We start from the raw sequence: 24,993 nt of genomic DNA, 5'->3' as shown, positions 1-24,993 counted from the left end.
AATTTCATGCAATGGTTTACTATGTTTAATACTGCACAATAACTGCATTGAACATTGAAACAAAATTAAGTCATTTATGGGGGAGAAGGTATCAGTCAAGAAGATGTGCAAAAATCAAATTTTTGGGCCAAATAGTTTTTGTGAAATCGAATGACAAGTGTGTCAAAGCAGTCGGAACACCATGTGTCTGCACAGGCGAGCAGTGCAGTGATGACAAAATCACGCGGAATGCAGGCAGCACGTCTCTGTAGCAGCGAAAGGGTTAATGTGGCCATGGTGGCTTTACGTCATAAACTGCGCACTCCCCCCTAAACGTAAGTTTGCGAACTATACTATGGCACTATTTCTCTTGGCGCATGCGTCGTTTGCAACTGGCAACACAGCAATCTCCTGCGTCTGGGCGGGCATGCGCGAGCCACCGAGATAAAAGAATTGAACTATAACAATGGAGCAAAATGGCACCTCTTCCTTGTGGATTTTGGGTAAACCATATCATCTCAGCGAATTGGCAGCACTGGGCCACAAGTTTTTAATATCATCTTTGGACATCCAACTCCTTTTTCAGGAGTGCAATTCTGTCATTTCATTAGTGCCATTCTTCGCTTTTCAGTAAATTGGATCACTAAGTAAGTAATCCATTTTACTTGCACAGTTCACCAAGTGGTGATGACTATGTAATTCCTTTGTCTGCTAGTGAAACTACTATATCTTTATTCACTCTAATAGAATGAGTAACTGCGCTTTCTGCAGAATTGATATTATTCTTCGGCAGCAGCCTGGCATAACGTGTAACTCAAGCCTGATTTCTTCTTCCATTCAATTCAATTCCCTGAGGAACTAAATACTACTTGTTCTACAGAACAGATAAATTCCTTGATGGGTATTCTCTTCATAGTGGGAGAACAATTTAGGCCTTTTTCCATCATGGCCACAGTGATACCATCCAGTCCCATACACATAAGATTAATCATAGTCTGTCAATGAAAATCATCTAATATTGTGGAACATGAAAGAAGCTGCTCAAATTTTGAGGGTTGTCTAGTGATGGCACTCTTATGCACCCAGTCTGACACAATCTATCTGGCACCATCCATCTATTCCTAAGAAGCCATTGAAAGCAGTGCTTAAATTTCCAAATGCAAGAAAAATAAATCTTTAGAAATGATTTCCAGTTGTCTGAGTGAAACAAATTTACTTCCTTACCAGCACCAGCATTCATCTTGATAGCATTGACACTCCTATTATTAATAAAATAAACAAATTGTGCAATAATACCTTCATTATAGCACCCTGGGAAGAAAATCGAGGCACGCTTCTGTTTTCTCTTCTTCAGAAGTTTATCAAACTTCACTACCATGATCCTCTGCTCAGCTATAATGAGACGCTGGCTTCACTGGAGCATCATTTCAATGATGTTTAGCACCAACAACATCTCACCTGAAGATGATGGCCAGTTTCACCATCGAAATATTGTCTCAACTTGACTTGAAGATCTGGCTACAAACCCTGAGAAGAGAATCAAAAGTTATTTTACCAGGAAAATTTACAAAATCACACATGTGTCTTATTCGGTAGCCCCTTTGGAGATAATCATAAGCAGTTGCTTGAATAGAGAAAGTGTATATAGTCTGTGCAGAAGCTTAAATTGAAAAAGATTTAGGAAGGTAAACTTGTCATCAACCCAAATGTCAGTGTAAAAGTCACAGTGCTGTACTAGGCTTGGTCCTATTAGAGGTACTATGCTCTTGCTCCAACCTTGCCAGTTTTAAGGGAACCTATAGTTTTATGTAAATCTCTGAACCATTGTGCAATCAAATTATTAATCATTGACAGAGGCAGATGAAGTAACAAAAGTAGTAGTATTAAGACCTGCAGAAGATTAAACCTTGGACCTTTGAATATATAGACCAATAGTTAGCCCCCAAGATATATGAAGAAGCTACATGCAATCTATAGCAATACAAACCTCATGTATGTAAATAGACAAGTGAAGCACAAAATATTTCATTACAGGGAGACAAAGTAGCTGTATTCTTGCAGCTTTTTAATTGAATTTTTCCATTGGCACAGAATATGTCATCAAATAAAAATATTACTGTTGGAAGGAAGAAAACTACTTTGTTATTTTTCCTGTGAGTGGTAACTGAAAGGAGAGCTTATCCGTCACTACAAAGTAGGTGTCCCCAACCCAATAAGTACTCTCATCCAATAGCATAGTATGCTTTCATATAAATCTGTACATTATCTGGCACCAGGAGTCAAGTTTTATTGGCAGTGTTCTGCCATGCAAGCATCTGAGCACACATCAGAAATCTCGTAGCTATTATCATAAATTTTATCCATCATCCCTCTGACTTCCCACTGTCAGTACGGCTCATCTGAGATTGATGTACAACTGGAGGGAAGGCTGTTAGAGAATGCATTGATCAGTGTGTAATTATATGCCAAATTTGTTCAGCTATTTGTTATAGATTCCATTCCAGGTAATAAAAAATTTTAAGTTGATATTTACTGTGTGATGCACAGTTATCATCTACCATATATGATTTACATTTGTACCCAGTAATTACTCAAGGGAAAGACTACCTTCTACATGTGAACTCTTCTTGTTTAAGGATCAGTTACTTGTGAAATTAGTGTCTTGTAATTGACTTTGTGTGATTTACCTATTTTTTATTCTGTAGCGGTTCAGTGAAATATTAATGTTTAATTAATTGTTTTCCTCTTTCGTAGAGGGGCTTGACTTCTTCTACACAACTGAAGGACATGCCCGAAAAATGATTGATTTCTTAACAACTGTGCTTCCCTGCAGGTATCAACACTCTAAGAAACTGATTTCTCATGATATACACAGTAATATCTACAACTACAAATTCACCTACAGGTTAGTTTGCTATTATCATCTTTGCGTTATAAAATTAACAAGTATTAATTAAGCTATTCAGTGTCATTTTGACAACTTGGTGTTGCATATACAATTCATATTCACTAAGAAAAAGTATTCTAAGTGCATTGCAACTCCGGTAGTTGAAAATATAGTGGCTTGTTTATAAAAGGAAAGTTTGTAGTACATTCATGATCAGTTTTGATTTATCAGTATATGCATTTAATGCACATATATTTGTTTCTAAGGTTGGAGACCTAATATAAGAAGAAGAAATGATAGCGTAGTTTGGCATGATTTTACGTTTTCTGTAGTCATGCAAATTATTACACATAATTTTTAATAGTGAGATGTCACTTATGAATGGTTACTTAAATGGAGATAGTTTCAATGGAAAATGAACAATTTGATTGAACACCTCTTTCAAAAATGTTTTATAATCTTAAATAGCAGTGACTGCATAATTTCACTTAATTTTTAACTGCAAAAAAAGTGCTTAAACTGCATGCAAGTAGATAAGCAATACTAGTAGTAAACATATGCAATTTGTAAATGTAAGGCAATGGCTCTGTGATTGTGTCCTGAAATTCAGTGCAGAGGATACCAGGTGAGTTCCCACATCAGTTCTTGGAATTTTGTTCCCCACATATCACTCCTTTCACCTGTGGAAATGTATGTCAATATGCAAAATGGTGAGCTATTTAAGTTTTGGGACTCAGAGTAAATTAAATTGTGCAGCAGTTATTATAGCTACATCATTTCACTTATTAAAATCTGTAAATGAACAAGAATGTAATGAACAACTTTGGAAAAGACAGATTAATACTTATCTTAAAGAAGACATGTCAAATTGCAGTCAGTCACTATTAAAAGACACTCCATAAAGCTTTCGGCCACAGTCTTATTCACTAAAACACACACACACACACACACACACACACACACACACACACACACAGAGAGAGAGAGAGAGAGAGAGAGAGAGAGAGAGAGAGAGAGATAATCAAGCACACCTCGCACACACATGACTGCCAACTCCAGCATCTTGGGCCGGAATGCAACATCATGTGGGATGCAAGCAGCAGTCTGGAGGAGGTGGAGCAGGGGAAGGGATAGTAGTTATGGTTGGGGAGAGGAATGAATGCTGTCGGATTCTTCGTGCGGCACAGACAGTGTTTGTGTCTCTCCCCACCCATACACTACTGTTCCTTCCCCTTCTCCACCCCCTCCAGATTGTTGCTTGCATCCTGAGCAATGTTGCATTCTGGCCCGAGATGCTGGAGTTGGCGGTCTTTTGTGTGTGTGTGTGTGTGTGTGTGTGTGTTTTACTGATAAAGGGTGTGGCCGAAAACTTTGAGTGTCTTTAATTGGGCCTGTCTGTAACTTAGTGTGTCTTCTTTATGGTAGGTAGCAATCTGTCATTTCCTACATTGTTGATATTCCTACCTGGTGTTTTCATTGTTTAAGAATGTTATGAATAATATTGTAAACTATATTTTACAAAGCAAATTCGTTTCAGTTTACTCAACTGTTTTAAAATGTATACAGACCTGTGCATATACATTCAGGATGAAAACCTACATTGTCATCATATAAGTTGGAAATAGGAATAAATTTTGGCTTTTGACCTGCAATTAGATTTTGCCCATTTTTCATAATAGTAGACCAGAAAAAATTACCACTTCCAGTTTTATACATTCAACCTTGAAAAGTTTTGACACTATTTTCAGTCCAGTTCACACAACATGTGTACTGTAATTACATAGGGATGAAATGTAGTAATTGCAAAGTGCATCTTTAAAGCCTTGCACAAATGCATTCTTGTCATTTTCTTAATAGTGATGTAACATATTTTCAAATATTTCCAGCCATGATTTGTCACCTTTTCTTTGTTGGCCGTATTAACTTTATCAGATTTTTGTTTCTGTTATGTCTTTATGCAAATCCAATATGATTTCCAGCGAAAAATCTTTTCCAGCTGGTGAGAAGTTTGAAGATTGCAGCTTTTCTGCCTACTTTCCTCCATCTTTAGAAAACAACGCCTCCAATAATAAGTACATTGTATCTGCAATGTATGATTACTGTCTCCAGTATTACTATCTGCAGTTGAAGCACAGTAATCTTGTTGATAGCTGATTGTACCGGTATAGCCAAGCGTGTTTCATGCTAATTTAAACAAACACCGTACCTCCTTCGATGTATCCAAGTTTAGTGTTACACAGTAGAATGGGGTCCTGAACAGAGTTCAATTTCGGAACTAAAGTCAAAATGTACTTCCAGTCAGAAGTGTTTATACAATCGGTCCTTGATGTTTTGCTTGTAAGTTTTCAGTATAAGACAAAGTGGAACATATTTTCAAACTGATTTCTTTTTATTTTAGTGTGGAAATAGTACCTCTATCAAAGGACAGTGTGGTGTGCTTGCCAAAAAAGTTGACCCATCAGTTAGGAGGCATTAGCCCTATTTGCCTCGTATACCGAGTGACTAACTCCGTCCACATTATTGATCCTTCTACTGCACAGAGTAAGTTTTTGATGTCTGTCATCTTTGAGTGAATGTCCCATACATTGTCGTTTAGTAAGGATTTAGATATCTCTAGATTGAAAAAATAATGCATTTTCCATTAATATCATAATTCTCAGTTTGGTTTTACCAGACCTTTATTTTTTCTAAAATGGCTCCTTACAGTGTGGTTTGCAAAAATGATGATTATTATTATATTTTAGTTGCTGAATTGAGTAGTACAAACTTTTGGCGACACCCATTTAACAGTATCTGCAATCCAAAACAACTTGCAGAATATATCGTCATGGATGTGGATATAATAAGAGACAAAGACCGGAAAGCTTTCCCAGGGCAAGGAGCTATATCAAACAAGGTAAGCCTATTAAAAGGGGAAATCAAAAAGTTGTGGAATTTATCCATTTTGTTGCTAGATTTTTTATTTTTTTATTTATTTTATTTTATTTATTTATTTTTATTTTTTTTAAGAGGGAAAAAACCTGCATTTTCTTTTCCTCACAGACGATTCACACGAAAACAGTGAAACTTGTCACTTCTTGAAGTAATCTCACAACATCGACACCTTGATTGCACAGCTGCTGTGAATGCTTCTTTACAAAGTCTTGTTTGACCACTGGCAATGAGTATGTGTGCTTCCATTAAGATGACTGGTTCTTTGTTTCAAGACTGAAAAATGGCATCTATGTCTCAAACATTATCACACTCTATGAAAAGAAAGTCCCATTCAAGCCATAAACATTGCCTGGCAACATGCATGATTGTCAGCAAACATGGCACCCAAGTGCTAGACACTTTTTGCATTTTCAGACTTTCATGCGGGATTATGGTGCACACACACACTATGGAAATGCCAATTTTGGATGTGATGTGTTCCACTCTCATTCTGTGGTTCTCCAAAACAGCTTTTTGCACTCACTTGATCATTTCCTCAGACCAGCAAGTGCAAAGCTGAGATTTTCTTGCTTTATTGTCACATGACGTTCTGCCTCCTTTGAACTGTTGCACCCATGAATGCAAATTACACACATCCATGACACTATCACCACACATCTCACTCAGCTGGGGGAAAATTTCATTTGGTGGCACACCATGCACATGGAGAAAGCGAATGATTACTCATCGTTCTTGCAATTAAAACATCGCCATTTTCAATATCAAGAACAGTCTTCACTCTTGCCATTACTGTTGTAGCTTGTTTGCCGAACAATGCTGCCATCTCTGTTACACATTCACGACAAGTGCACAGATATTTTGAAATAAACCACACATTTCTATCTGCTTGCAGTCCTGAGAAAAGAAGTTGTAGGTGTTACAACTTGAATGCACCTTGTAGCTTGTAAGTTTACAGCCATTCATTGGTTGGGAAAATGTTTCCACAACATAACCTGTCTGTGAATAGGGTACCACAATCTGGGGAAACTGGTGTTGACTTGACTGTCATTAAATTAGATAGATTTGTCCTACACTTAAAAGGGCAAAAAGTGAGGAAACTTATTGTGTAGACAGGTTTTATATAAGAGTTAGTCAGTGTTCTGAAATTTAAATCTCATATGTTGCCATTTTATTTTCTATTACAATTGAATACTGACTGAGTGGAGATGTGACTTTTATTTTAGTTGTATGGTTGACCATAACTTGAGAAAATTGGGCTCTTAAGGCAGAGAGGTAACTAAGAAGTAATTGTATTTTCTGACTGTATTTCAAGGCTGCTCCATGCTGTGCTTCAGTTGTGTGTATTGGAGAGTAGTGTCATAGTTCAGTGTTAAGGAAAGTGAATCTGGGGTTACATAAAAGGAGGTGATTTCTATAAGGAAGCTGAAAAGACATGAAGTTAAATTACAGAATTGTTGATGGATTATGGTTTGTTTTTGTTTTACCTCAAGTATATTGGGGGGAGGGGAGGGCAATAATTCTTAAAGCCTTTGTTAATGGGAAACAATGCCCAATTCTACAGCTAATACAACACTGTATTATATAATATACAATGAAACCAAGTCTGCTTACTAAACAGTAGAAGACTTGATAGGCATACAGAAAAACTGTATGACTTGGTTTCCAACACACAGCAGTAGTGGATTGGAAAGGTACAGAGGAAACGGGGAGTAGGTAAGATACGGAAGTCCCTCAGGACCTGGATGGAAATGAGGTAGAGCATAATAGGGGTTTTGTACAAGTTTTTACAGGAGGCATTATTTGAGCATGTTTAAGATTGCAGCTTTTCTCAATTCACTCTATGCTAATGTTACTTATGAATTTACTTATTCTTTTCACAATTGTTAATTGGCTTAGTGGCTCAGTTGTAAAGTTCCAGACTATGGATCCAAAGGTTTCATGCCTGGTCAGTCCTATTTAGTGACAGGCATCATGCACTCTGCCCTGGAATGATATAATCCTGTAGGTGGCAAATTAAATAAGTTGCCATCAACACGAAGGTTGGTTTGAACTCTACAGTACTTTGCTAGGTGTAGTCCTAAAGGACTTGGTTCACATTGCCTTCCTATAGCCTTTGAACTAACCCATTCAGCCAGTTATAGGGGGCGTATAGTTTAATGTGGATTCTGAACCACCATGCAACTGAGCAACTTTCTCATTAAAAACCTTGTCAGAGGTGAATGGCGTGGTAAATGACAGATAAAAATCATACCACTGAGTCGCCGAGCCAATTAACAGATATGGGAGAGTGGGGGGGGGAGAACATTTACATGTAACATTAGCACTTTGTGATATTGATATGCTGATGTTTTACATAGTGTGAAACAATCTTATTTTGGATAAGGTCTCCCTGTACCTTTCTGTGAAGTGATAGTGTCAGTGTGATTCCATTTGTAAGTTCTCAGAAGGAACTAGAACTCTGGTGTGCATATCCAAGTGCCATTTATTCACTGAGACTGGTGGCACAATATTTCAGCAACATGGGAAATTCTGTGAATACCATTTGTTTAAATCGTCTTGTGGTATGCAGTCAGTATTATCACAAATATTAGGAAACAATTGCGGTGGATTTGATTTCACAAAATTAGTGAATCATGAAAGAAAAACTTCAACAGTATTGCAAAAGACAGGGAAGTTTGATGAGTTTTTGAGTGACAAAGAGGAATGGTAGAATTTCTTAACCCCTGGGGTTCTAAAATTTTCTTAATATGCCATTTAAGATAGGAGACAATAGCATTTAGGACAACTGATGTTAATGAAAAGAATGTAGATGATTTTTTTTGTTAGTGAATAAGATGCAGCATTATTTGCTTTCAGGTTGATTTTGAAGTGAAAATTCATTCAAGCAACAACAATGAAAACAAATTGGAACTCTTAAAAGCTGCACAGAGTCACTGTAATAGAATTAGAAGCAATATGTTAGGAAATTAAATGACACTGTCAGGATACACAGAGATTCAACTGAAAGAGTATATATGTGAAGGGACATTTTACAAAATTACTGTCTCCATATTACAGGTCAGAAATCACTTTTCAGCTCACTTTGAAGGTTATCCAGAAGTAAATAATAGCAACGGCAGTTGGCAAACACACTGACAGAGTAACTTAGCATGACACTTTTGTTGCATGCTGTGTTACAAATCAGGTTAAATGAACTGTGTACAGTTTACATACAAGTTTTCTACCATGGCTTGTATGAATTTCTTTCCATATAATTTGTAATTTAGTAGTTGAATATAAAGAGTGGACAGAAACAGTCTCAAAAACTTGTAAGGCTGTTTAATGGTGAGCTGTGCCAAGAAATAATTGTTAAGAAAAGAATTCCATATGTTGCACCATTTCTGAGTTTATTTGCATTGAAATTAGCCAATTAGGCCATTGGGCGTGCAAATTCAAGCAGCCTGCCAGATACAGTCAGTCAGTTTTTCTCATAGCGTAGATGACATTGCACAAGACTGCTCAGCCCCTGGCTTTGGTTCAATCCTTACTACCATCCCATGTTCAGTTTTTGTGTCACTCTCTTGTTCAGTTTTAGGAAGCAAAATGAAAAACATATTTGATAACTCTGTCATGGGTGGGTCTCACTAATTTGCATGTGCGAGGCCCTGGTTGGCTAACTTCAGTGCTAATTAACTTGGAAATAGCGCAGTGAATCGATTTCTGTTTTTCGTTCTTTCTTTCTTTTACTTCTGAACACGGCTTACAAGCCTATGACTATTTCCATCATGTATAAATACTTGCAAAATAATGATGAGGGAGCACAATATAGTTAAGCATGCACCAGAGAGTCCGTCAGTAAATATTGGTTGCTCCAAATATTTACTATTGTGGTTAAATGTGGTGATACAAAGTAAGATATATTGTTACCCACTACATGGAGAAGGTGTAGAGCCACACACACACACACACACACACACACACACACACACACACACACACACAAATACATACATAAACACAGAGATAGAGAGGGAGAGGCACAGTTCTTACGCACTAGGCCACTGTCACAGTCACAAATGCCTGACTGTGGTGAGCAGTGATCTTGGGTGGGGCAGGTAGTGAAAGTAGAAGAGGTTGGGGGGGGGGGGGGGTACATGGTAAGTGCTGTTTTGCTGCTTATGGGAGAGTCCAGGGGTGTGGTGAGAATTGGATAGTAGCCTCTTATGTGCAGCATTATGAGGCTGTGGGAGGAGGAGGGGGCAGAATAAGGGGTAAGGATTATGCTAGGTAGGCAACGGGCAGCTACAAACAGGGACTGACAGTAGTTTGAGTCCAGGATGAGGGCAGTTACTGGAACAAACAATACGTTCTATACCAGGGCTGGTGAGACGTCACTTGACAGCTTGCGTGTGGTTGGCTATACTGTGATTGGGAGGTTGCAATAGCTGCCACCGCACACACCCACAACTCCGAAGTATGTTTTGTAAATGTAAGCTACAGTCAACATTTATACGTATGTGCAACATAGTATGTTTTTCTAACAATGGAGAGAACGACAATGGAGACTAAGCGTTTGATAGTATATGAAACCGGGAAATAGAAACAGCCGAAGTTAATGACAATATCTATGAAAAGTCGTTCCAAATTGTTACCGTAATAGCTGCATGTAAAACGTCGTATAATAATCTAAACCTCAGCATACCAAATCATACACTATCCACACTCATAGAAAGAAATAAAGCAAAACATGCGTAGCCTATCCGATTGCAGAGAGAAAGAATTAATCCTGTATACATTTACATTCACCAACTTACAATGTCAATGGCGCAGTTCCATCCATTTCTCCCTCACTGTCATCAGAATCTGTGCCAAAACTGTTGTTTTCATCATCATCGTCAAGAGAAATCGTTAATTGCTTGTTTCCATTTATTATGCCATCTACAGTCTTCCTTCTCTTATCAGTTTTGCAACATTGTCTACTTTTTTCCTCCATGAGGTAGCATCTACAGTAGCAAGACCTTCCCGTAGCAGTCTTTCCACTTCTGTTGTAGTAAAAGTTACTTCTAATGTATGCCTTGACTTCACTCCAAACCAATTCACTTGGATTAAAATGGCAGTGATAAGGTGGTAGCCTAATTACCAAGTGACCCTGTTCGCTTGCAATTTCACCTACAACGTATTTAGGCGTCACAGGCTTATTTTGTTTCACGAGCGAGGATAACAGCAGCTTTGTCATGCTCATGTCCGCAGCAGTGCCTCCCGCCTGCAACCACTGCACTATAGTTACTTTACGGTCACTAGTGGTGGGAGTTTTGTCTTAAATCATGGAATGGTACGATTCGTTGTCCATCAGAAACACTGTTGGAACACTAAACTGGAGGAAAAACATATGACTGTGTGTGTCCTTTCTTACAATTTTCCCCCCAGGGGCTCAGCATTCATTTGCTGAGTACGGGCTTGGCGACCCCGGGGTCCTGAGCTGGGGACTGGTCAGCGCCGCCAGTCTCCTGCCACCGTAACCCCCGGACATGCTTCAGCGACCACCGTATGGCGCGGCGGTGGAATGTTGTGTGCTGCGGGGAATGGTAATCTTGGCTTGACCGCCTGGATTGCGAGGAAGGACAACCTCTATAAAAATCCCTCAATCTTCCGGTGTGCTCCGCGCCTATGAGATGCATGGCTGTTGGGGTGGAACAGTCGCAAGCGGGCAACCTCTGGGGCACCTGCCGCACCCCAGTTGTATAAGGCTTACTCAGGCACGCGGGGCTCTGTCTGAGCGGACCTTTAGTTCCCTAGCTGCTCGTGGGACCACAATGGACCCTTCGACCGCTACGTTTCCCCCTACCAGTGGATTGGGTGGGCCACTGGTAGGAAAACACACCCAATCGAAAAAGCGACTTCGTGCTGGGAGTCCTCCAGCGCCTGGTGTTACTAGAGATTTATCAGACTGTCGTAACAGAGCACATGCTGATATCCAGAATGTGTTTTTGATTGTCAAACGGAAGGAAGGTAGCTTTGAGAGAGTTTCACCCTTTTACATCCACAAGGGTCTTGAGGGAATTGCAGGAACACTGAAATCTGTGAAGCGACTGCGCAATGGGACTCTGTTAGTTGAAACTTCTAGTTCCCGTCAAGTCGCTTCTCTTAGGAAAGCAACCTGTCTCGGAGAGTACGCTATTGAGACCGAGCTCCACTCCACTTTGAACTATAGTAAGGGTGTTGTGACATGTAGGGACTTGGTGGATATCCCCAAGGACGAGTTGAAATCTGAGTGGGCTGACGAAGGTATTGTAGACGTGCAGCATATTATGAAACGAGTTGATGGTGACCTAGTCAAATCCGACTCGTTTATTCTCACGTTCAATTGCCCAAGACTCCCAGAGCATGTTAAAGCGGGTTTCTTACGTTTGCCAGTACGGCCATATTTCCCCAACCCAATGCGCTGTTTTAAATGTCAGCGCTTTGGGCATACTACGTTGGGGTGCAATGGGATAGCCACTTGTGGTAAATGTGGTCAGCCTGCCCATGAAGGAGCCGATTGTTCATCGCCTGTGAAGTGCGTGAATTGCTCTGGGAGTCACCCTGTCTGGAGCCGGGTCTGCCCCATCTATCTCGAGGAACGGAAGATACAGGAGATCAAAACATCTAAGCGCATCCTCTATGGTGAGGCCAAGAAGCTCTTTAAGGCCATGCAGCCTCCTGTGTTTACAACAACTTTCGCTTCCACTCTGCAGAAACCGGTACAGTTGGCCACTGTTGCTACACAAACGGAGGTTGCTAGTGTCAGCACTAACACCTGCGTTTGCCAGTGCACTTGTGCTGCTGCGGTTGTTTTGCAACCTGCAGCTCTCCCCACAACATCGGACAAGGCCGTGGTTGCTGACAGTGGGGTACTTCCTGCCCCTCCCCATATAGCACCTTCTGCTCAGGCGAGTAAAGCTCCAACTGTTGACAAGGTTCTGCATTCTAAGCCCCCCAAGACGAAGACGCCGAAGGTGAAGGTTTTGCCACCTGAGGAGACTAGTCAGGGTCAGTCCGATGACGATGCCATCGTACTATCTGACATCTCCCTTGGGTCGCCATCGGAGCTGATGGACATTGATGTCGACCGGGGGCGATCTTCTCGCCCCAGGAATAAATCTCCGGCCAGTATGGGTTCTCCTCCAAAGCACAGGGGCAGGGTGAAAATTCAGCCACCCTGATCACTGGCTCCCATATTACAGTGGAACCTGAATGGGTTCAGGAAGCATGTGGCCGAATTACAACTCCTTGTACGAGAGCACCCTTTGTGCTTATGTCTCCAAGAGACACATTTCCGGGCCACTGATGCTCCTTCTTTACGGGCCTATACCGTGTATCGAAAAGATGATCTGATGGGGGAAAGGGCAAAGGGTGATGTTGCGGTTTTTGTCCGTGACATGCACCACTCATCTGAGCTCCGTCTCGTTACGGACTTGCAAGCAGTTGCAGTTGACCTTCTTGTGGGGCAGAGGCTCACAATTTGTTCCGTTTACTTACCTCCTCAGGATGCAATAGACTCTGAGGCTCTCACAGACCTTATTAGCCAACTCCCCCGCCCATTTCTCCTTCTGGGGGACTTCAATGCTCATAATGTCTTATGGGGCTCTACAACTACTTGCCCCAGGGGTCGCATTCTGGAAAGCCTCATGGCATCCGAAGAACTGTGCATCCTCAACTCTGGTGCTCCCACTCATTTCTGTACTGCTTCTGGGTCGTCGTCAGCTATTGACCTTTCCTTTTGCTCTCCAGCACTTGCGGATTCTGCTCTGTGGGAGGTTGCCGCTGACCTCCATTCTAGTGACCACTTCCCCCTTTGGATTCGCCTCCTGGATGAGACTGTGGCATTACCAGTGCCGGCCAAGTGGCACCTCTGCAGAGCTGACTGGACACTTTTCAGCAATTTAGCTGTTTTGGAACACTGTGCCAGCGTCCACGAATGGGTCGACCATGTTACAGCTGTGATCTCCCATGCTGCTGAATTGTCGATCCCACGGTCCTCAAGTCATCCCAAGAGGCGCCCTGTCCCTTGGTGGACCACTGAGTGCCGCTCAGCCATCTGAGCCCGCCGTGCAGCTCTGCGCCGCTTCAAGTGCCGTCCCTCAGCTGACAATCTTGCGGCCTTTCGGGTGGCAAGGGCCAAGGCGCAGCGAGTGATTAAAGAGAGCAAACGATGGTCATGGCAATCGTTCCTGAACTCCATCTCCCGCTCCACTAGTTCTACAAAAGTATGGGAAGCCATCAGGAGGATTTCCGGGAAACGCAGCCAACTACCTGTCACGGCATTGCTGCATCAGGGTTGTCTACTCACGGCGCCGAGAGACATTGCCCAGACACTGGCCATGCATTTTGCGGAATCTACTGCCACTATTAACTGTGATCCAGATTTCTGCCGCTACCACACTGCCATCGAGAGGGATCACTTGGACTTCCGGTCTCCAAATTCTGAACCCTACAACTGCCCCTTCACAATGTGGGAACTGGATTCGGCGCTGTCTGTGGCTCATGATACTGCGCCAGGTGATGATCAAATCCTGTACAGCATGCTGCAGCACTTGTTGCTGCCATCCAAGGAAGTTCTCCTGAATTGTTTTAATATGATATGGTCATCCGGCACGTTCCCTGACTCGTGGAGGGAGACGATTTTGGTTCCCCTCCTCAAACCGGGAAAAGACCGAATGCATCCCAGTAGTTATTGGAGTATTGCTTTGACGAGCTGTGTCGGGAAGACATTGGAACGCATGGTCAACCGTCGCCCGGTTTGGCTGCTCGAGACCAGGCAGCTCCTTAGCCACTCTCAGTGTGGCTTTCGGAGATGTCGTTCAACTATAGACAACTTGACCCTGCTTGAGGCGGCCATCCAGCAGGCCTTCCTACGTAACCAGCATTGTCTAGGTGTATTCTTTGACATTAATAAGGCGTATGACACTACTTGGCGCCACCTTATCCTCAATCAACTCCATCAGTGGGGCTTTCGTGGCCATCTCCCCATCTTCATTCGGTCCTTTCTTTCCCGCCTCCTCTTTCGATATCGGGTTGGTAATGTGCTATCTGATTTGTACGTGCAGGAGAATGGTGTTCCTCAGGGAAGCGTTTTAAGTGTCACCCTCTTTGCCATCGCCATTAACAGCATCACGTCCACTATCCGGAGTCCTGCCCAGTGCTCCTTGTTTGTGGACGATTTTGCTGTTTTCTGTTGTCATTGCTAGTCGGCAGCTGCAGCTTACAATAAAGCAATTAGAGGCATGGACTGCGAAGACGGGTTTTACCTTTTCTGCAGACAAATGTGTGTGTGTTCATTTTAATCGTTCTCGACGTGCCTTTACCTCCCCTGAATTGCGTCTGAGGGACACCATTCTTCCTTTTAGAGACACTGTGAGGTTCCTCGGCCTCACTTTTGATTCCAAGTTGTCGTGGTTGCCGCACCTTAAAGACCTCAAGGTGCGGGCCCTGAAGGCGCTGAATATTTTGAAGTGTCTGAGCCATCGGTCCTGGGGAGCAGACCGGGCACGTCTGCTGCAATTTTATAGGGCTTTCGTCCGGTCGCGTCTTGACTATGGATGCACTGTGTATGGGTCAGCGAGGCCTTCATATCTGAAGATTCTTGACGCAGTACACCATGAGGGTATCAGGCTGGCTACTGGTGCCTTCCGTACCAGTCCCATCCCCAGCCTGTGTGCTGAGGCAGGGGAACCGCCGCTCGCCATCCGGCGGAAACTCCTCATGGTGCGACGGGTGTGTCACAATTCCTTGCCTGTCCTACCTCCCCTGCATACCCTACTGTTGCCCGACCGCCTATGGAGCATCTCTTTTCCAGTCGTCCCAGGGCCACGAGACCATTTGGGATTCGTGCCAAGCATTTGCTTGAGTCCCTTGGTGTGGAGCGTGTGGCACCCCAACTCCAGGGTTTTACCCGCCTGCCTCCCTGGTTGCTCCAGAGGCCCAGCGTCCTTTTAGACTTGGCAGAGTACCGGAGGAGCTGCACTCCTGCGTTTGTTTTTACCACCTTATTTTACGATATTTTAAACCAGCATGCCGACCATGTACCAGTATTTACGGATGGCTCTAAACAGGGGGACTCTGTTGGTTGTGCTGTTGTTTTCCCTGATCGAGTCATCAAGTTACGGCTTCCTGCAGCGTTTACCATCTTTGATGCCGAATTGTTTGCGATCTTGCGGGCATTGGAGCAGATGTGATGTGTTCCCAGTCTTAAGTTTCTCATCTGTTCTGACTCCCTGAGTGCCCTTCAGACCATGCAACACTTGTACCCAGCAGATACGGTCGTCCAGAACATCCATGATGTCTTACTCCAGCTGCAACGGCAGGGGAAGGAGGTTTCTTTCTGCTGCGTGCCGGGGCACGTGGGTATTAGGGGAAACGAACTGGCGGATGTGGCTGCCAAAGATGCATGTTCCCTCCCTCACGTTGTTGAATGTGCCGTCCCCCTCCATGCTGTTACCTCCCTTTTGCGTTTTCGTGTTATGCGTCAATGGGAAGAGGAGTGGCTGACAGTCGGTGAAAATAAGCTGCATTTGGTCAAGGCCACCACGCGGCCATGGCGTACGTCCTACCAGTCATGCAGGCGGGATGAGGTTCTCCTCACTCGCCTCCGCATCGGGCACAGTCCCTTAACGCACGGTTTTTTACTCCGGCGGGAGGACCCGCCAATCTGCAGTGCTTGTGGCGTCCAGATAACTGTCCGCCACATTTTACTTGAGTGTCCTTTATTCTCTGACCAGAGGGCGGTGGTTTCCTTGCCACCGGATTTGCCCTCTATTTTGCAAGACGACGCAACGACTGTGGTTAAGGTCTTACGGTTTTGTGTCCTGTCCAATTTGTTGCCTCGGATTTTAGGGAGGGGATTTTAATGTGCTGCTGGGTGACTGGCTCACCCAGGCTTTAGGTAAGAGGTCCGCCAGTCACGATTACCTACTTGTTTCACTTCGATTTCTGTTCTCTTTTCCTTGTGTTTCCTTTCCTTTTTTAGTGCATTTCTTCTCCTCTTGTTTTACCTCTGTATGCGAGGATTTGTAACTGCGTCTGGTCTGTGTCTTTTAGCCGTTCTCCTTGTTCGCTGTCCGTCTTCGTCCCTTCACTGCATGTGTTCCTGTTTCTATGCGTTTGGGTGCTGATGACCACGCTGTTTAGCGCCCGAAAACCTCAAACACACACACACACACACTTACAATTTTGTGTAAGAAAATGGCACGAGCTGCAACGACATGAGCTTTTTCAAGTAACAGTTTTCATCCATCTAACTTTTTAAAACGGAAGCCCATACTTTTCAATATCATCTTAAGTGACATTTCCCACCCCCCACCCCTCCTGAGAAAAGTTCACTTTTTTTAAAGAAATTAGCAACTTCGCTATTGTGGGGTATTCTTTCCTTTTATAGTATCTGTATATGTGTTGACGAATTGCATCGAATTGGAAAGAATAAATATCTGTAACAGGACGAGGCTGCTTTTTTACTTGCCCAGATTACTTAAAAACACACAGTTTCTCCCACAGGGCCTTTCATCCACACTGTTACTTCACTGTCTTGTAAATCTTGAAGTAGCAGCCCATTCCTTATAACTGTTCTTTCACTGAGTCCTAGAGTTTTCGAGATACGCTCTAAAACTTTATCAGCAGGAATCGACGCGTGCACATGAACAGACACAAATTCTTTTTCTTGCTTGTAAATCTCACGTGGGTCTTAGCATCTGTTCCACAATGCCAGGTCTTGTAAGCGATGACATCCCGGTCGGCTAAAGATTCCAAACCAGGTAGAGAGGCATTCTCACATCAGACGATAGCGAGAGTAAACCATCCACTTCCAGTACTCCCTGTGGCAACGTCAAGACTGAAATTAACAATTGCAAAGCCTGACTATTTAATGGCACTCCACGGCTCAACGGATTGTCACTTGGTGAACGACATTGTTTAACAAACAAAAACTGTAGTCGAGGCAGTAACACAACACAACAGCAGGCATTCGCGCTCTAACATATAATGTTTACACTGAAGCCGGCAATGTCGTAGCATCGATGCCCTAACCGGCTTTCGTTCGGTGCTGTTATTGGTTCAGAAGATGCAGCGCCTCCCGTCCCTCACTTGTTTGTTAGTTTTACAGTGGCCATTCATGTGGACAGACAGCTCATTAGCTGTTGGACACAGCTAAACTATGACCAAGTGAGAGATGAACTCGCAGGTGATGAGCATACCACCAAACACAGTGTGGTTGACTGTTTCAAAGCCTGTGTAATCTGGATTCTTGCCATGAACACCAGCTTTTCTGAATTAAGCAAATAGAAACTCTTACTACACTGTATCATTCATTCCACCTTTCCCGGTGCCCATTCCAGCCTCATACATGCCTGCTATCTCCCCCTCCCCTCTCACCCGCACGCCCACCAGCCCAATGCGCACAGCTTCCTGATGCTACACTTAGCAGCCTACCACCCAGTCCTCACCACATCCCTGCACTCTCACAGCCACACCACCACCATGTTCCCCCACCCTTACCCTTCTATCAATCCTCCTCCTGCCCCAGGCTCCTTCTGTACCCGCACTATCCATCATAGCCAAGATACTGCAGTTGGGCTTTTATGACCAGAGACAATAGCAGCGTGTGTGTGTGTGTGTGTGTGTGTGTGTGTGTGTGTGTGTTTCTATGGCTGAGGAAAGGCTTTGTCTACTTTTAAATGTACTTTAACTGTACCTGTCTGCCACTCAGTGCCTCCTATATGTGGTAAGTAGTAATCTATCCTACTTAATACTGCAGTTATTCCATCCTGGATTTTCCATTACTTGATTTTTAGTTGTTAATTTGAGTTTCTTGCACTTGTGCATAAGTTGCAGTGGTGGTTTGTGACCGAACAAGATGGTGCACTTTGCTCGCCAAGAAAAACATTAACAGCAGATAGAAAATCAGTGCATTGCTCATGTTTTTGTAATCCTTGATATAAACAGGGTGTTCGTTCATATTACTGCAGCATATGCTAGATATAAACAGGGTGCTCATTCATATTACTGCAGCATATGCTAGTAATAACACCAAAACATGTACCCCAAATGAAGTATTACTTTGCAGAATAAATGAAATTAAGATGAATTGCAATTCTATTCACGCAAAAAGTAGTAGGCCTCCCTTATTAACCTTTTTCAGCAGCAGCGATGTAAATCTCTTTCGATTGCATCCCTGTCATTCGATGTGGTTTTCTATCATTTGCACATGAATTTCATTTTTATTTTCTTCATGTTTGCAAAGTTTTCAGTCACTCTTTGACTGATGTAAGGAATTCCTAAAATGAAATCTCATTCGATAGGGAGCACTGCAAGTGCTGATATTGTTCTTTGTTCCATAGCATTCCTTAAGAAGCTTTTGATACGTTTCAGTGATGGAAAACAATATTCTGCTTCTGATGTGGTCATTTTAATTGTAGTTATCGCTTTAAGTAATCCGGCAAGTAATCCGGCAAGCTCAAAGCTCCACACATAAATTTGTACTCCTCTCTTCCATAAATAACAAAGAGTTCTGTTCAAAGTTCGTTAGCTTCCAAAAAAGAATAGCATTCAACAGCAGCTCTAAAGAAGTTTCTGGAAAACTGGAAGACTAGTGGATTTCTCTGGTAGAAAGAGAGGGGCTGCAACTAGTTGTCCAGTGAATTTGAATCTTTTGTTCACCTTTTAACTAACATCACATACTACTTTTGCATTCCACAGCAGATTACACATTACTCCTCCATTTTCAATTCTTCCTCTTTTATGATATTCATCCAAATCTATTGTATTTTCAACTGTGCCTTCCGTAATATTTGTAATTTCATGCTCAAAAGCTGTCAGCTGATGTTGTGCATAAGGTGAGTCAATGTCATGTTTCTGTAGCTGTGTGAACAAAATATCCACATATATCATAATGTTATGAAAAAATGAGAGACAGAAAATGGACCTTTTATCCTTCAAAATCGTAACTAAGCTGCAGGCTTATAGGAGTGTATTTTCATTACACAGTTTTACACTGTTGGTCATATTATTCAAGTCCTCGAAAATACTTTCGCAATATTCAAAAACAGTACTGACACTCCTTGACTGGAAACTCCAATAAGTAGGCACTAAATGTGGTGGACATTTTCACACTATTTCATTAAGGACTCTTGTTCTGTGTGGAAATGCTGAAAAGGAGCTGAAAAGTCCCTGGAATTAGGTGAAAAATCAGATTCATCTGATGACTAATAATGAACATATGAAACATTGTAAAATGTTTCCTTAGCAAGAGCCTGTGCCCTGTGTGACAAATCGCTCATGATTGCTGCATCATCGTATGTTTGTGTTATTATTTTGTATGGACAATTCTCTTTAAATGGTGATTTATCTGTTCTGTGATGTACATTGCCAAATATTGGGCATCATACTTTTCTGATGCCCCCCTGTGGGTTCGGGGGTTATAATAGGCCCGCGGTATTCCTGCCTGTCGTAAGAGGCGACTAAAAGGAGTCTCAAACGTTTCGGCCTTACGTGATGGTCCCCTGTCGGGTAGGACCTCCATATCTCAAAATTTTTCTGAAGAGCGAGCCGATTGGGGAAGGGCGCCTTACTTGGTGCATTGTGTCCATCTTGCGTTGAGAACTTTCGCCTGCTTATTCGTCGTTGCGTTGCAGTCCTGCCCGCTCTACATCTTTTGGGCATGGCTATGCTCCTGCGTGCCCTTTCTGCCAAGCAATGTGCAGGGCCACTTTCTGCACTGACGGCGACCATGGACCACATGTCACCTAACATCCAGCACGGTAGCCAGTCCGTTGTGGTGGGGCCGCCATGTACCCTCTTGGTTGTAGCCCCCTGACAACACAGGGATCACTCTGCTGATGCCTGCGCCGTTAACTCCCCATGTATGCCAAGGAGTAGATGCCTATCCTCCTGGGGTATCGGGACTCCCGGCAATGGCCATCCTGCCAGGTGGCCTTTGCTGTGGCTGGGTGGCACCCGTGGGGAGGGCCCTTGGTCGGAGAAGGTGGCATCAGGGCGGATGACCCGCAATGAAGCGTGGTACATCGTCTCTCGCTGGTGGCCAGCCGCCAGCAGTCTCTAAGCGTTCTCGGGCTCAATTTAACGCTCAGAAGTACGATCCGAAAACGTTCCCCTCCCTGGCCTCACCGTGGGAGGAACGTAAATCTCAGGATGGCAGTAGCAGTTATTCGCCCCAATTCTTAGTTTGTATGAGAGCTGATGGGGAGTCTTTTCTCTCCACAAAGCCTCAGTTCTTCGTCAAGCATTTAGAGGACAAGTTTGGGGAGGTGGAGGGCTTGTCAAAAATGCGCTCTGGATCGGTCCTGATACAAACGGCATCCTCTGCCCAGTCACGGCGGTTACTTGCTTGTGACAAGTTGGGGGATGTTGCTGTTACGATCACACTGCATAAGAGTTTAAATATGGTCCAGGGAGTTATTTACCATAAGGACCTTCTTTTGCAGTCTGATGACGAGCTGCGCGCCAACTTAGAGCACAGAGGTGTACATTTCGTCCGCCGCGTTCATCGGGGTCTGAAGGAAAATCAGATAGCTACCAGTGCCTTCATCTTGGCCTTCGAGGGTGATACGTTGCCGGAAAAGGTCAAGGTGATGGTCTACCGATGTGACGTCAGGCCCTATATTCCTCCCCCGATGCGGTGCTTCAAGTGCTGGAAGTTCGGCCATATGTCTTCCCGCTGCTTTTCCAGCCTCACATGTCGAGATTGCGGATGCCCGTCTCATCCCAATACTCCATGTGCCCCGCCTCCCATCTGTGTCAACTGCGGGGAGCACCATTCACCTTGCTCGCCAGAATGCAGAATCTTCCAGAAAGAACGCAAAATCATGGAATATAAGACCCTGGACCGACTGACTTATAATGAGGCCAAAAGGAAATACGACCGATTACATCCCGTGAGAATGACATCATCCTACGCCGCTGCTACAACACCTGTGCTCGCCCCATCAGTTTCGCGACTTCCGGCCAGATCGCTGAGTGGTACAACTCGTCCTGCCCCCTTGCCAGAGGGGGGGCTCTACCCACCGGGTTGCTCCTGCGCCACCTACCTCAGGGGCAACACCATCCCCCCCCATCAGGGACATCCGTCCCTGCTTCTAAGCCGGAGAAGTGTCCAACTTCTTCGGCTTCTCACGCTCGCAAGGGGTCCCTTGGGTCCCTCCCTTCCCAGGTTTCCACCAGTGGGAAGGCTGACGACCGACAGTGGCGTAAGTGCCCGCAATCAGCTGGTCGAAGGGCTTCACGATCCTCCTCAGTCCCGGAGACTGAATCGGTGAAGCCCTCCCAGCCAGTTAAACCCAAGGAGCAGCGTGAGAAATCCAAGAAGAAGAGCTCTAAGCCCAAGGAATTCGCGGTGGCAGCCACCCCACCGCCACCTTCCAGCTCTGCGTCTGGGGACGAGGTGGAGATCCTGGCGTCTGCTGAGGACCTCGATCTCGCCGGTCCCTCAGACGCCATGGATAGCACTAGCACAGGTGCTCAATCGGAGGCAGCAGGTGACCCAGCGGCGTAATCTGCCTTCCCAGTCCCGTCACGCCTTTCTCCGCCATGGACAATACCATCCTCCAGTGGAACTGCAGCGGTTTCTTCCACCATCTAGCTGAGCTCCGCCAGCTTATCAGCCTTCATCCTTTCCTTTGCATTGCTCTGCAGGAAACTTGGTTTCCGGCAATGCGAACCCCCGCCCTCCGTGGCTATCGGGGTTATTATAAGAACCGGGCAGCTTATGAAAGGATGTCTGGTGGCGTCTGCATATATGTCCTTCACACTCTGCACAGCGAGTCTATCCCTCTCCAAACACCTTTAGAGGCTGTCGCTGTTCGGGTGTGGACGCCACAGGCTGTTACCGTTTGCAGTCTTTACCTTCCACCGGATGGTGAGGTCTCGCAGCATGTCCTGGCTGCACTGGTAGCCCAATTGCCGCCACCTTTCTTGCTATTGGGCGACTTCAACGCCCATAACCCTCTGTGGGGTGGGTCAGTGGCAACAGGTCGAGGCGCCATCGTTGAGCATTTATTGTCGCAGCTCGATCTCTCGCTGTTAAATGATGGTGCCTTCACACACTTCAGTGTGGCACATGGCACATACTCCGCCATTGACCTTTCAATCTGTAGCCATAGCCTCTTACCGTCTGTCCAATGGAGTGTGCATGACGACCTGTGTGGTAGTGACCACTTTCCGCTCTTTTTGTCACTACCACAGCGTCACTCTTCTGGGCGCCCTAGCAGATGGGCTATGAATAAGGCTGACTGGGACTTGTTCTCCTCCACTGCCGCTATTGAGCCTCTTTCTACTGATGACATTGATGCGGTGGTTCAATCGGTCACCACCGGCATCGTTACTGCCGCCGAATCTGCCATTCCCCGTTCTTCTGGGTCCCCTCGGCGGAAGGCTGTGCCTTGGTGGTCACCTGAGATCGCTGAAGCGATTGAAGATTGCCGGCGGGCGCTCCAGCGTCACAAGTGACATCCCTCCATAGACCACCTTATCGCCTTCAAACGGCTGCATGCGCGGGCCCGCCTCCTTATCCGCCAAGGCAAGGAGGAGTGCTGGGAGCGGTATGTGTCCACCATTGGCAACCATGCCACTCCATCGCAGGTCTGGGCCAAGATTCGACGCGTCTACGGCTATCGGACCCCTGCCAGCGTCCCTGCGCTCTCACTGAATGGAGCAGTTTGTACTGACTCCGACGTCATTGCACATCGCTTAGCAGAGCATTTTGCTATGAGTTCCGCTTCTGCGAATTACCCCCAGGCCTTCCGCTCCATTAAAGAGCGGATGGAACGTCGGAGCCTTTCTTTTCGCACAAACACTTCTGCATCCTACAATGCTCCATTCAGTGAGTGGGAATTTCACAGTGCCCTTGCTGCTTGCCCTGATACCGCACCCGGGCCCGATCGAATCCACTGTCAGATGCTGAAACACCTTTCAGTGGACTGCAAGCGACGCCTCCTCGACCTTTACAACCGTCTCTGGGTCGAGGGTGAGTTTCCGTCGCAATGGCGGGAGGGCATTGTCATCCCCGTTTTGAAACCGGGCAAGAGCCCTTTGGAGGTGGACAGCTACCGCCCCATTAGCCTCACCAACGTTCTTTGCAAGCTTCTCGAACGGATGGTGAGCCGGCGCTTGAATTGGGTACTGGAGTCTTGGGGCCTTCTGGCTCCGTCTCAGGGTGGGTTCTGTAAAGACCGCTCTGCCGCCGACAATCTGGTGAGCCTGGAGTCGGCCATCCGTACTGCCTTTGCCCGCCGTCAGCACCTGGTCGCTGTCTTTTTCGACATGCGGAAGGCGTACGATACGACATGGCGTCATCTCATCCTTTCTACGCTTCATGGATGGGGTCTTCAGGGCCCTCTGCCGATTTTTATCCGCAATTTCCTGTCGTATCGTACCTTCCGCGTGCAAGTCGCAGCCTCGTATAGTTCCTCCCACGTCCAGGAGAACGGTGTGCCACAGGGTTCTGTTTTAAGTGTCTGTCTGTTTTTAATAGCCATTAACGGGCTTGCTGCGGCAGTGGGAAATTCTGTCTCCGCTTCCCTGTATGCTGACGACTTCTGCCTTTACTACAGCTCTACTGGCATTGCAGCTGTTGAACGTCAGCTACAGGGCGCTATCCGTAAGGCGCAGTCTTGGGCTGTAGCGCATGGGTTTCAGTTTTCGGCTACCAAGACCCGCGTTAGGCATTTCTGCCGGCGCCGAACGGTCCATCCTGAGCCGCGGCTTTATCTTGCCGACGAACTCCTTGCTGTGGTGGAGACTCACAGGTTTTTGGGTGTAGTTTTTGATGCCCGGCTGACTTGGCTGCCTCATATTCGACAGCTTAAACAGGCATGTTGGCGGCATCTAAATGCTCTGCGATGCCTTAGCCACACCAGGTGGGGCGCCGACCGCTCTACTCTCCTACGGCTCTACCAGGCGTTAATCCAGTCCCATCTGGATTATGGGAGCCTGGCTTATGGCTCAGCATCCCCATCTGTGCTGCGGGTACTGGACCCAATCCTACACAGCGACATACGGCTTGCCACTGGTGCTTTCCGCACCAGCCCTGTGGACAGCATGCTAGTGGAGGCAGGTGTCCCTCCCCTGCGGTTACGGCGCCAACGTTTGCTAGCCGCTTATGCTGCCCATGTTTTAAGCTTGCCCGGGTATCCGAACTATCTTCTTCTGTTCCCGCGACCGGTCGTCCCTCT

General features: G+C 45.1%; 1 protein-coding gene across 1 annotated transcript in view; it reads left to right on the top strand.

Moving 5' to 3' along the window:
* LOC126237315 (60S ribosomal export protein NMD3) overlaps window positions 1–24,993 on the top strand; it is an 82,844-nt gene that overhangs the window by 45,031 nt on the left and 12,820 nt on the right. The window contains exons 6-8 of the mRNA XM_049947280.1: window positions 2,734–2,884; window positions 5,265–5,407; window positions 5,611–5,762. Coding sequence (XP_049803237.1) covers window positions 2,734–2,884; window positions 5,265–5,407; window positions 5,611–5,762 — 446 coding nt within the window. The remainder of the gene's footprint in view (window positions 1–2,733; window positions 2,885–5,264; window positions 5,408–5,610; window positions 5,763–24,993) is intronic.

Source organism: Schistocerca nitens, chromosome 2, assembly GCF_023898315.1.
Source record: "Schistocerca nitens isolate TAMUIC-IGC-003100 chromosome 2, iqSchNite1.1, whole genome shotgun sequence".
Taxonomy (NCBI): Eukaryota; Metazoa; Arthropoda; class Insecta; order Orthoptera; family Acrididae; genus Schistocerca; species Schistocerca nitens.
The sequence above is the reverse complement of the archived record's forward strand: the minus strand, read 5'-3'. Positions and strand labels throughout refer to the sequence as shown.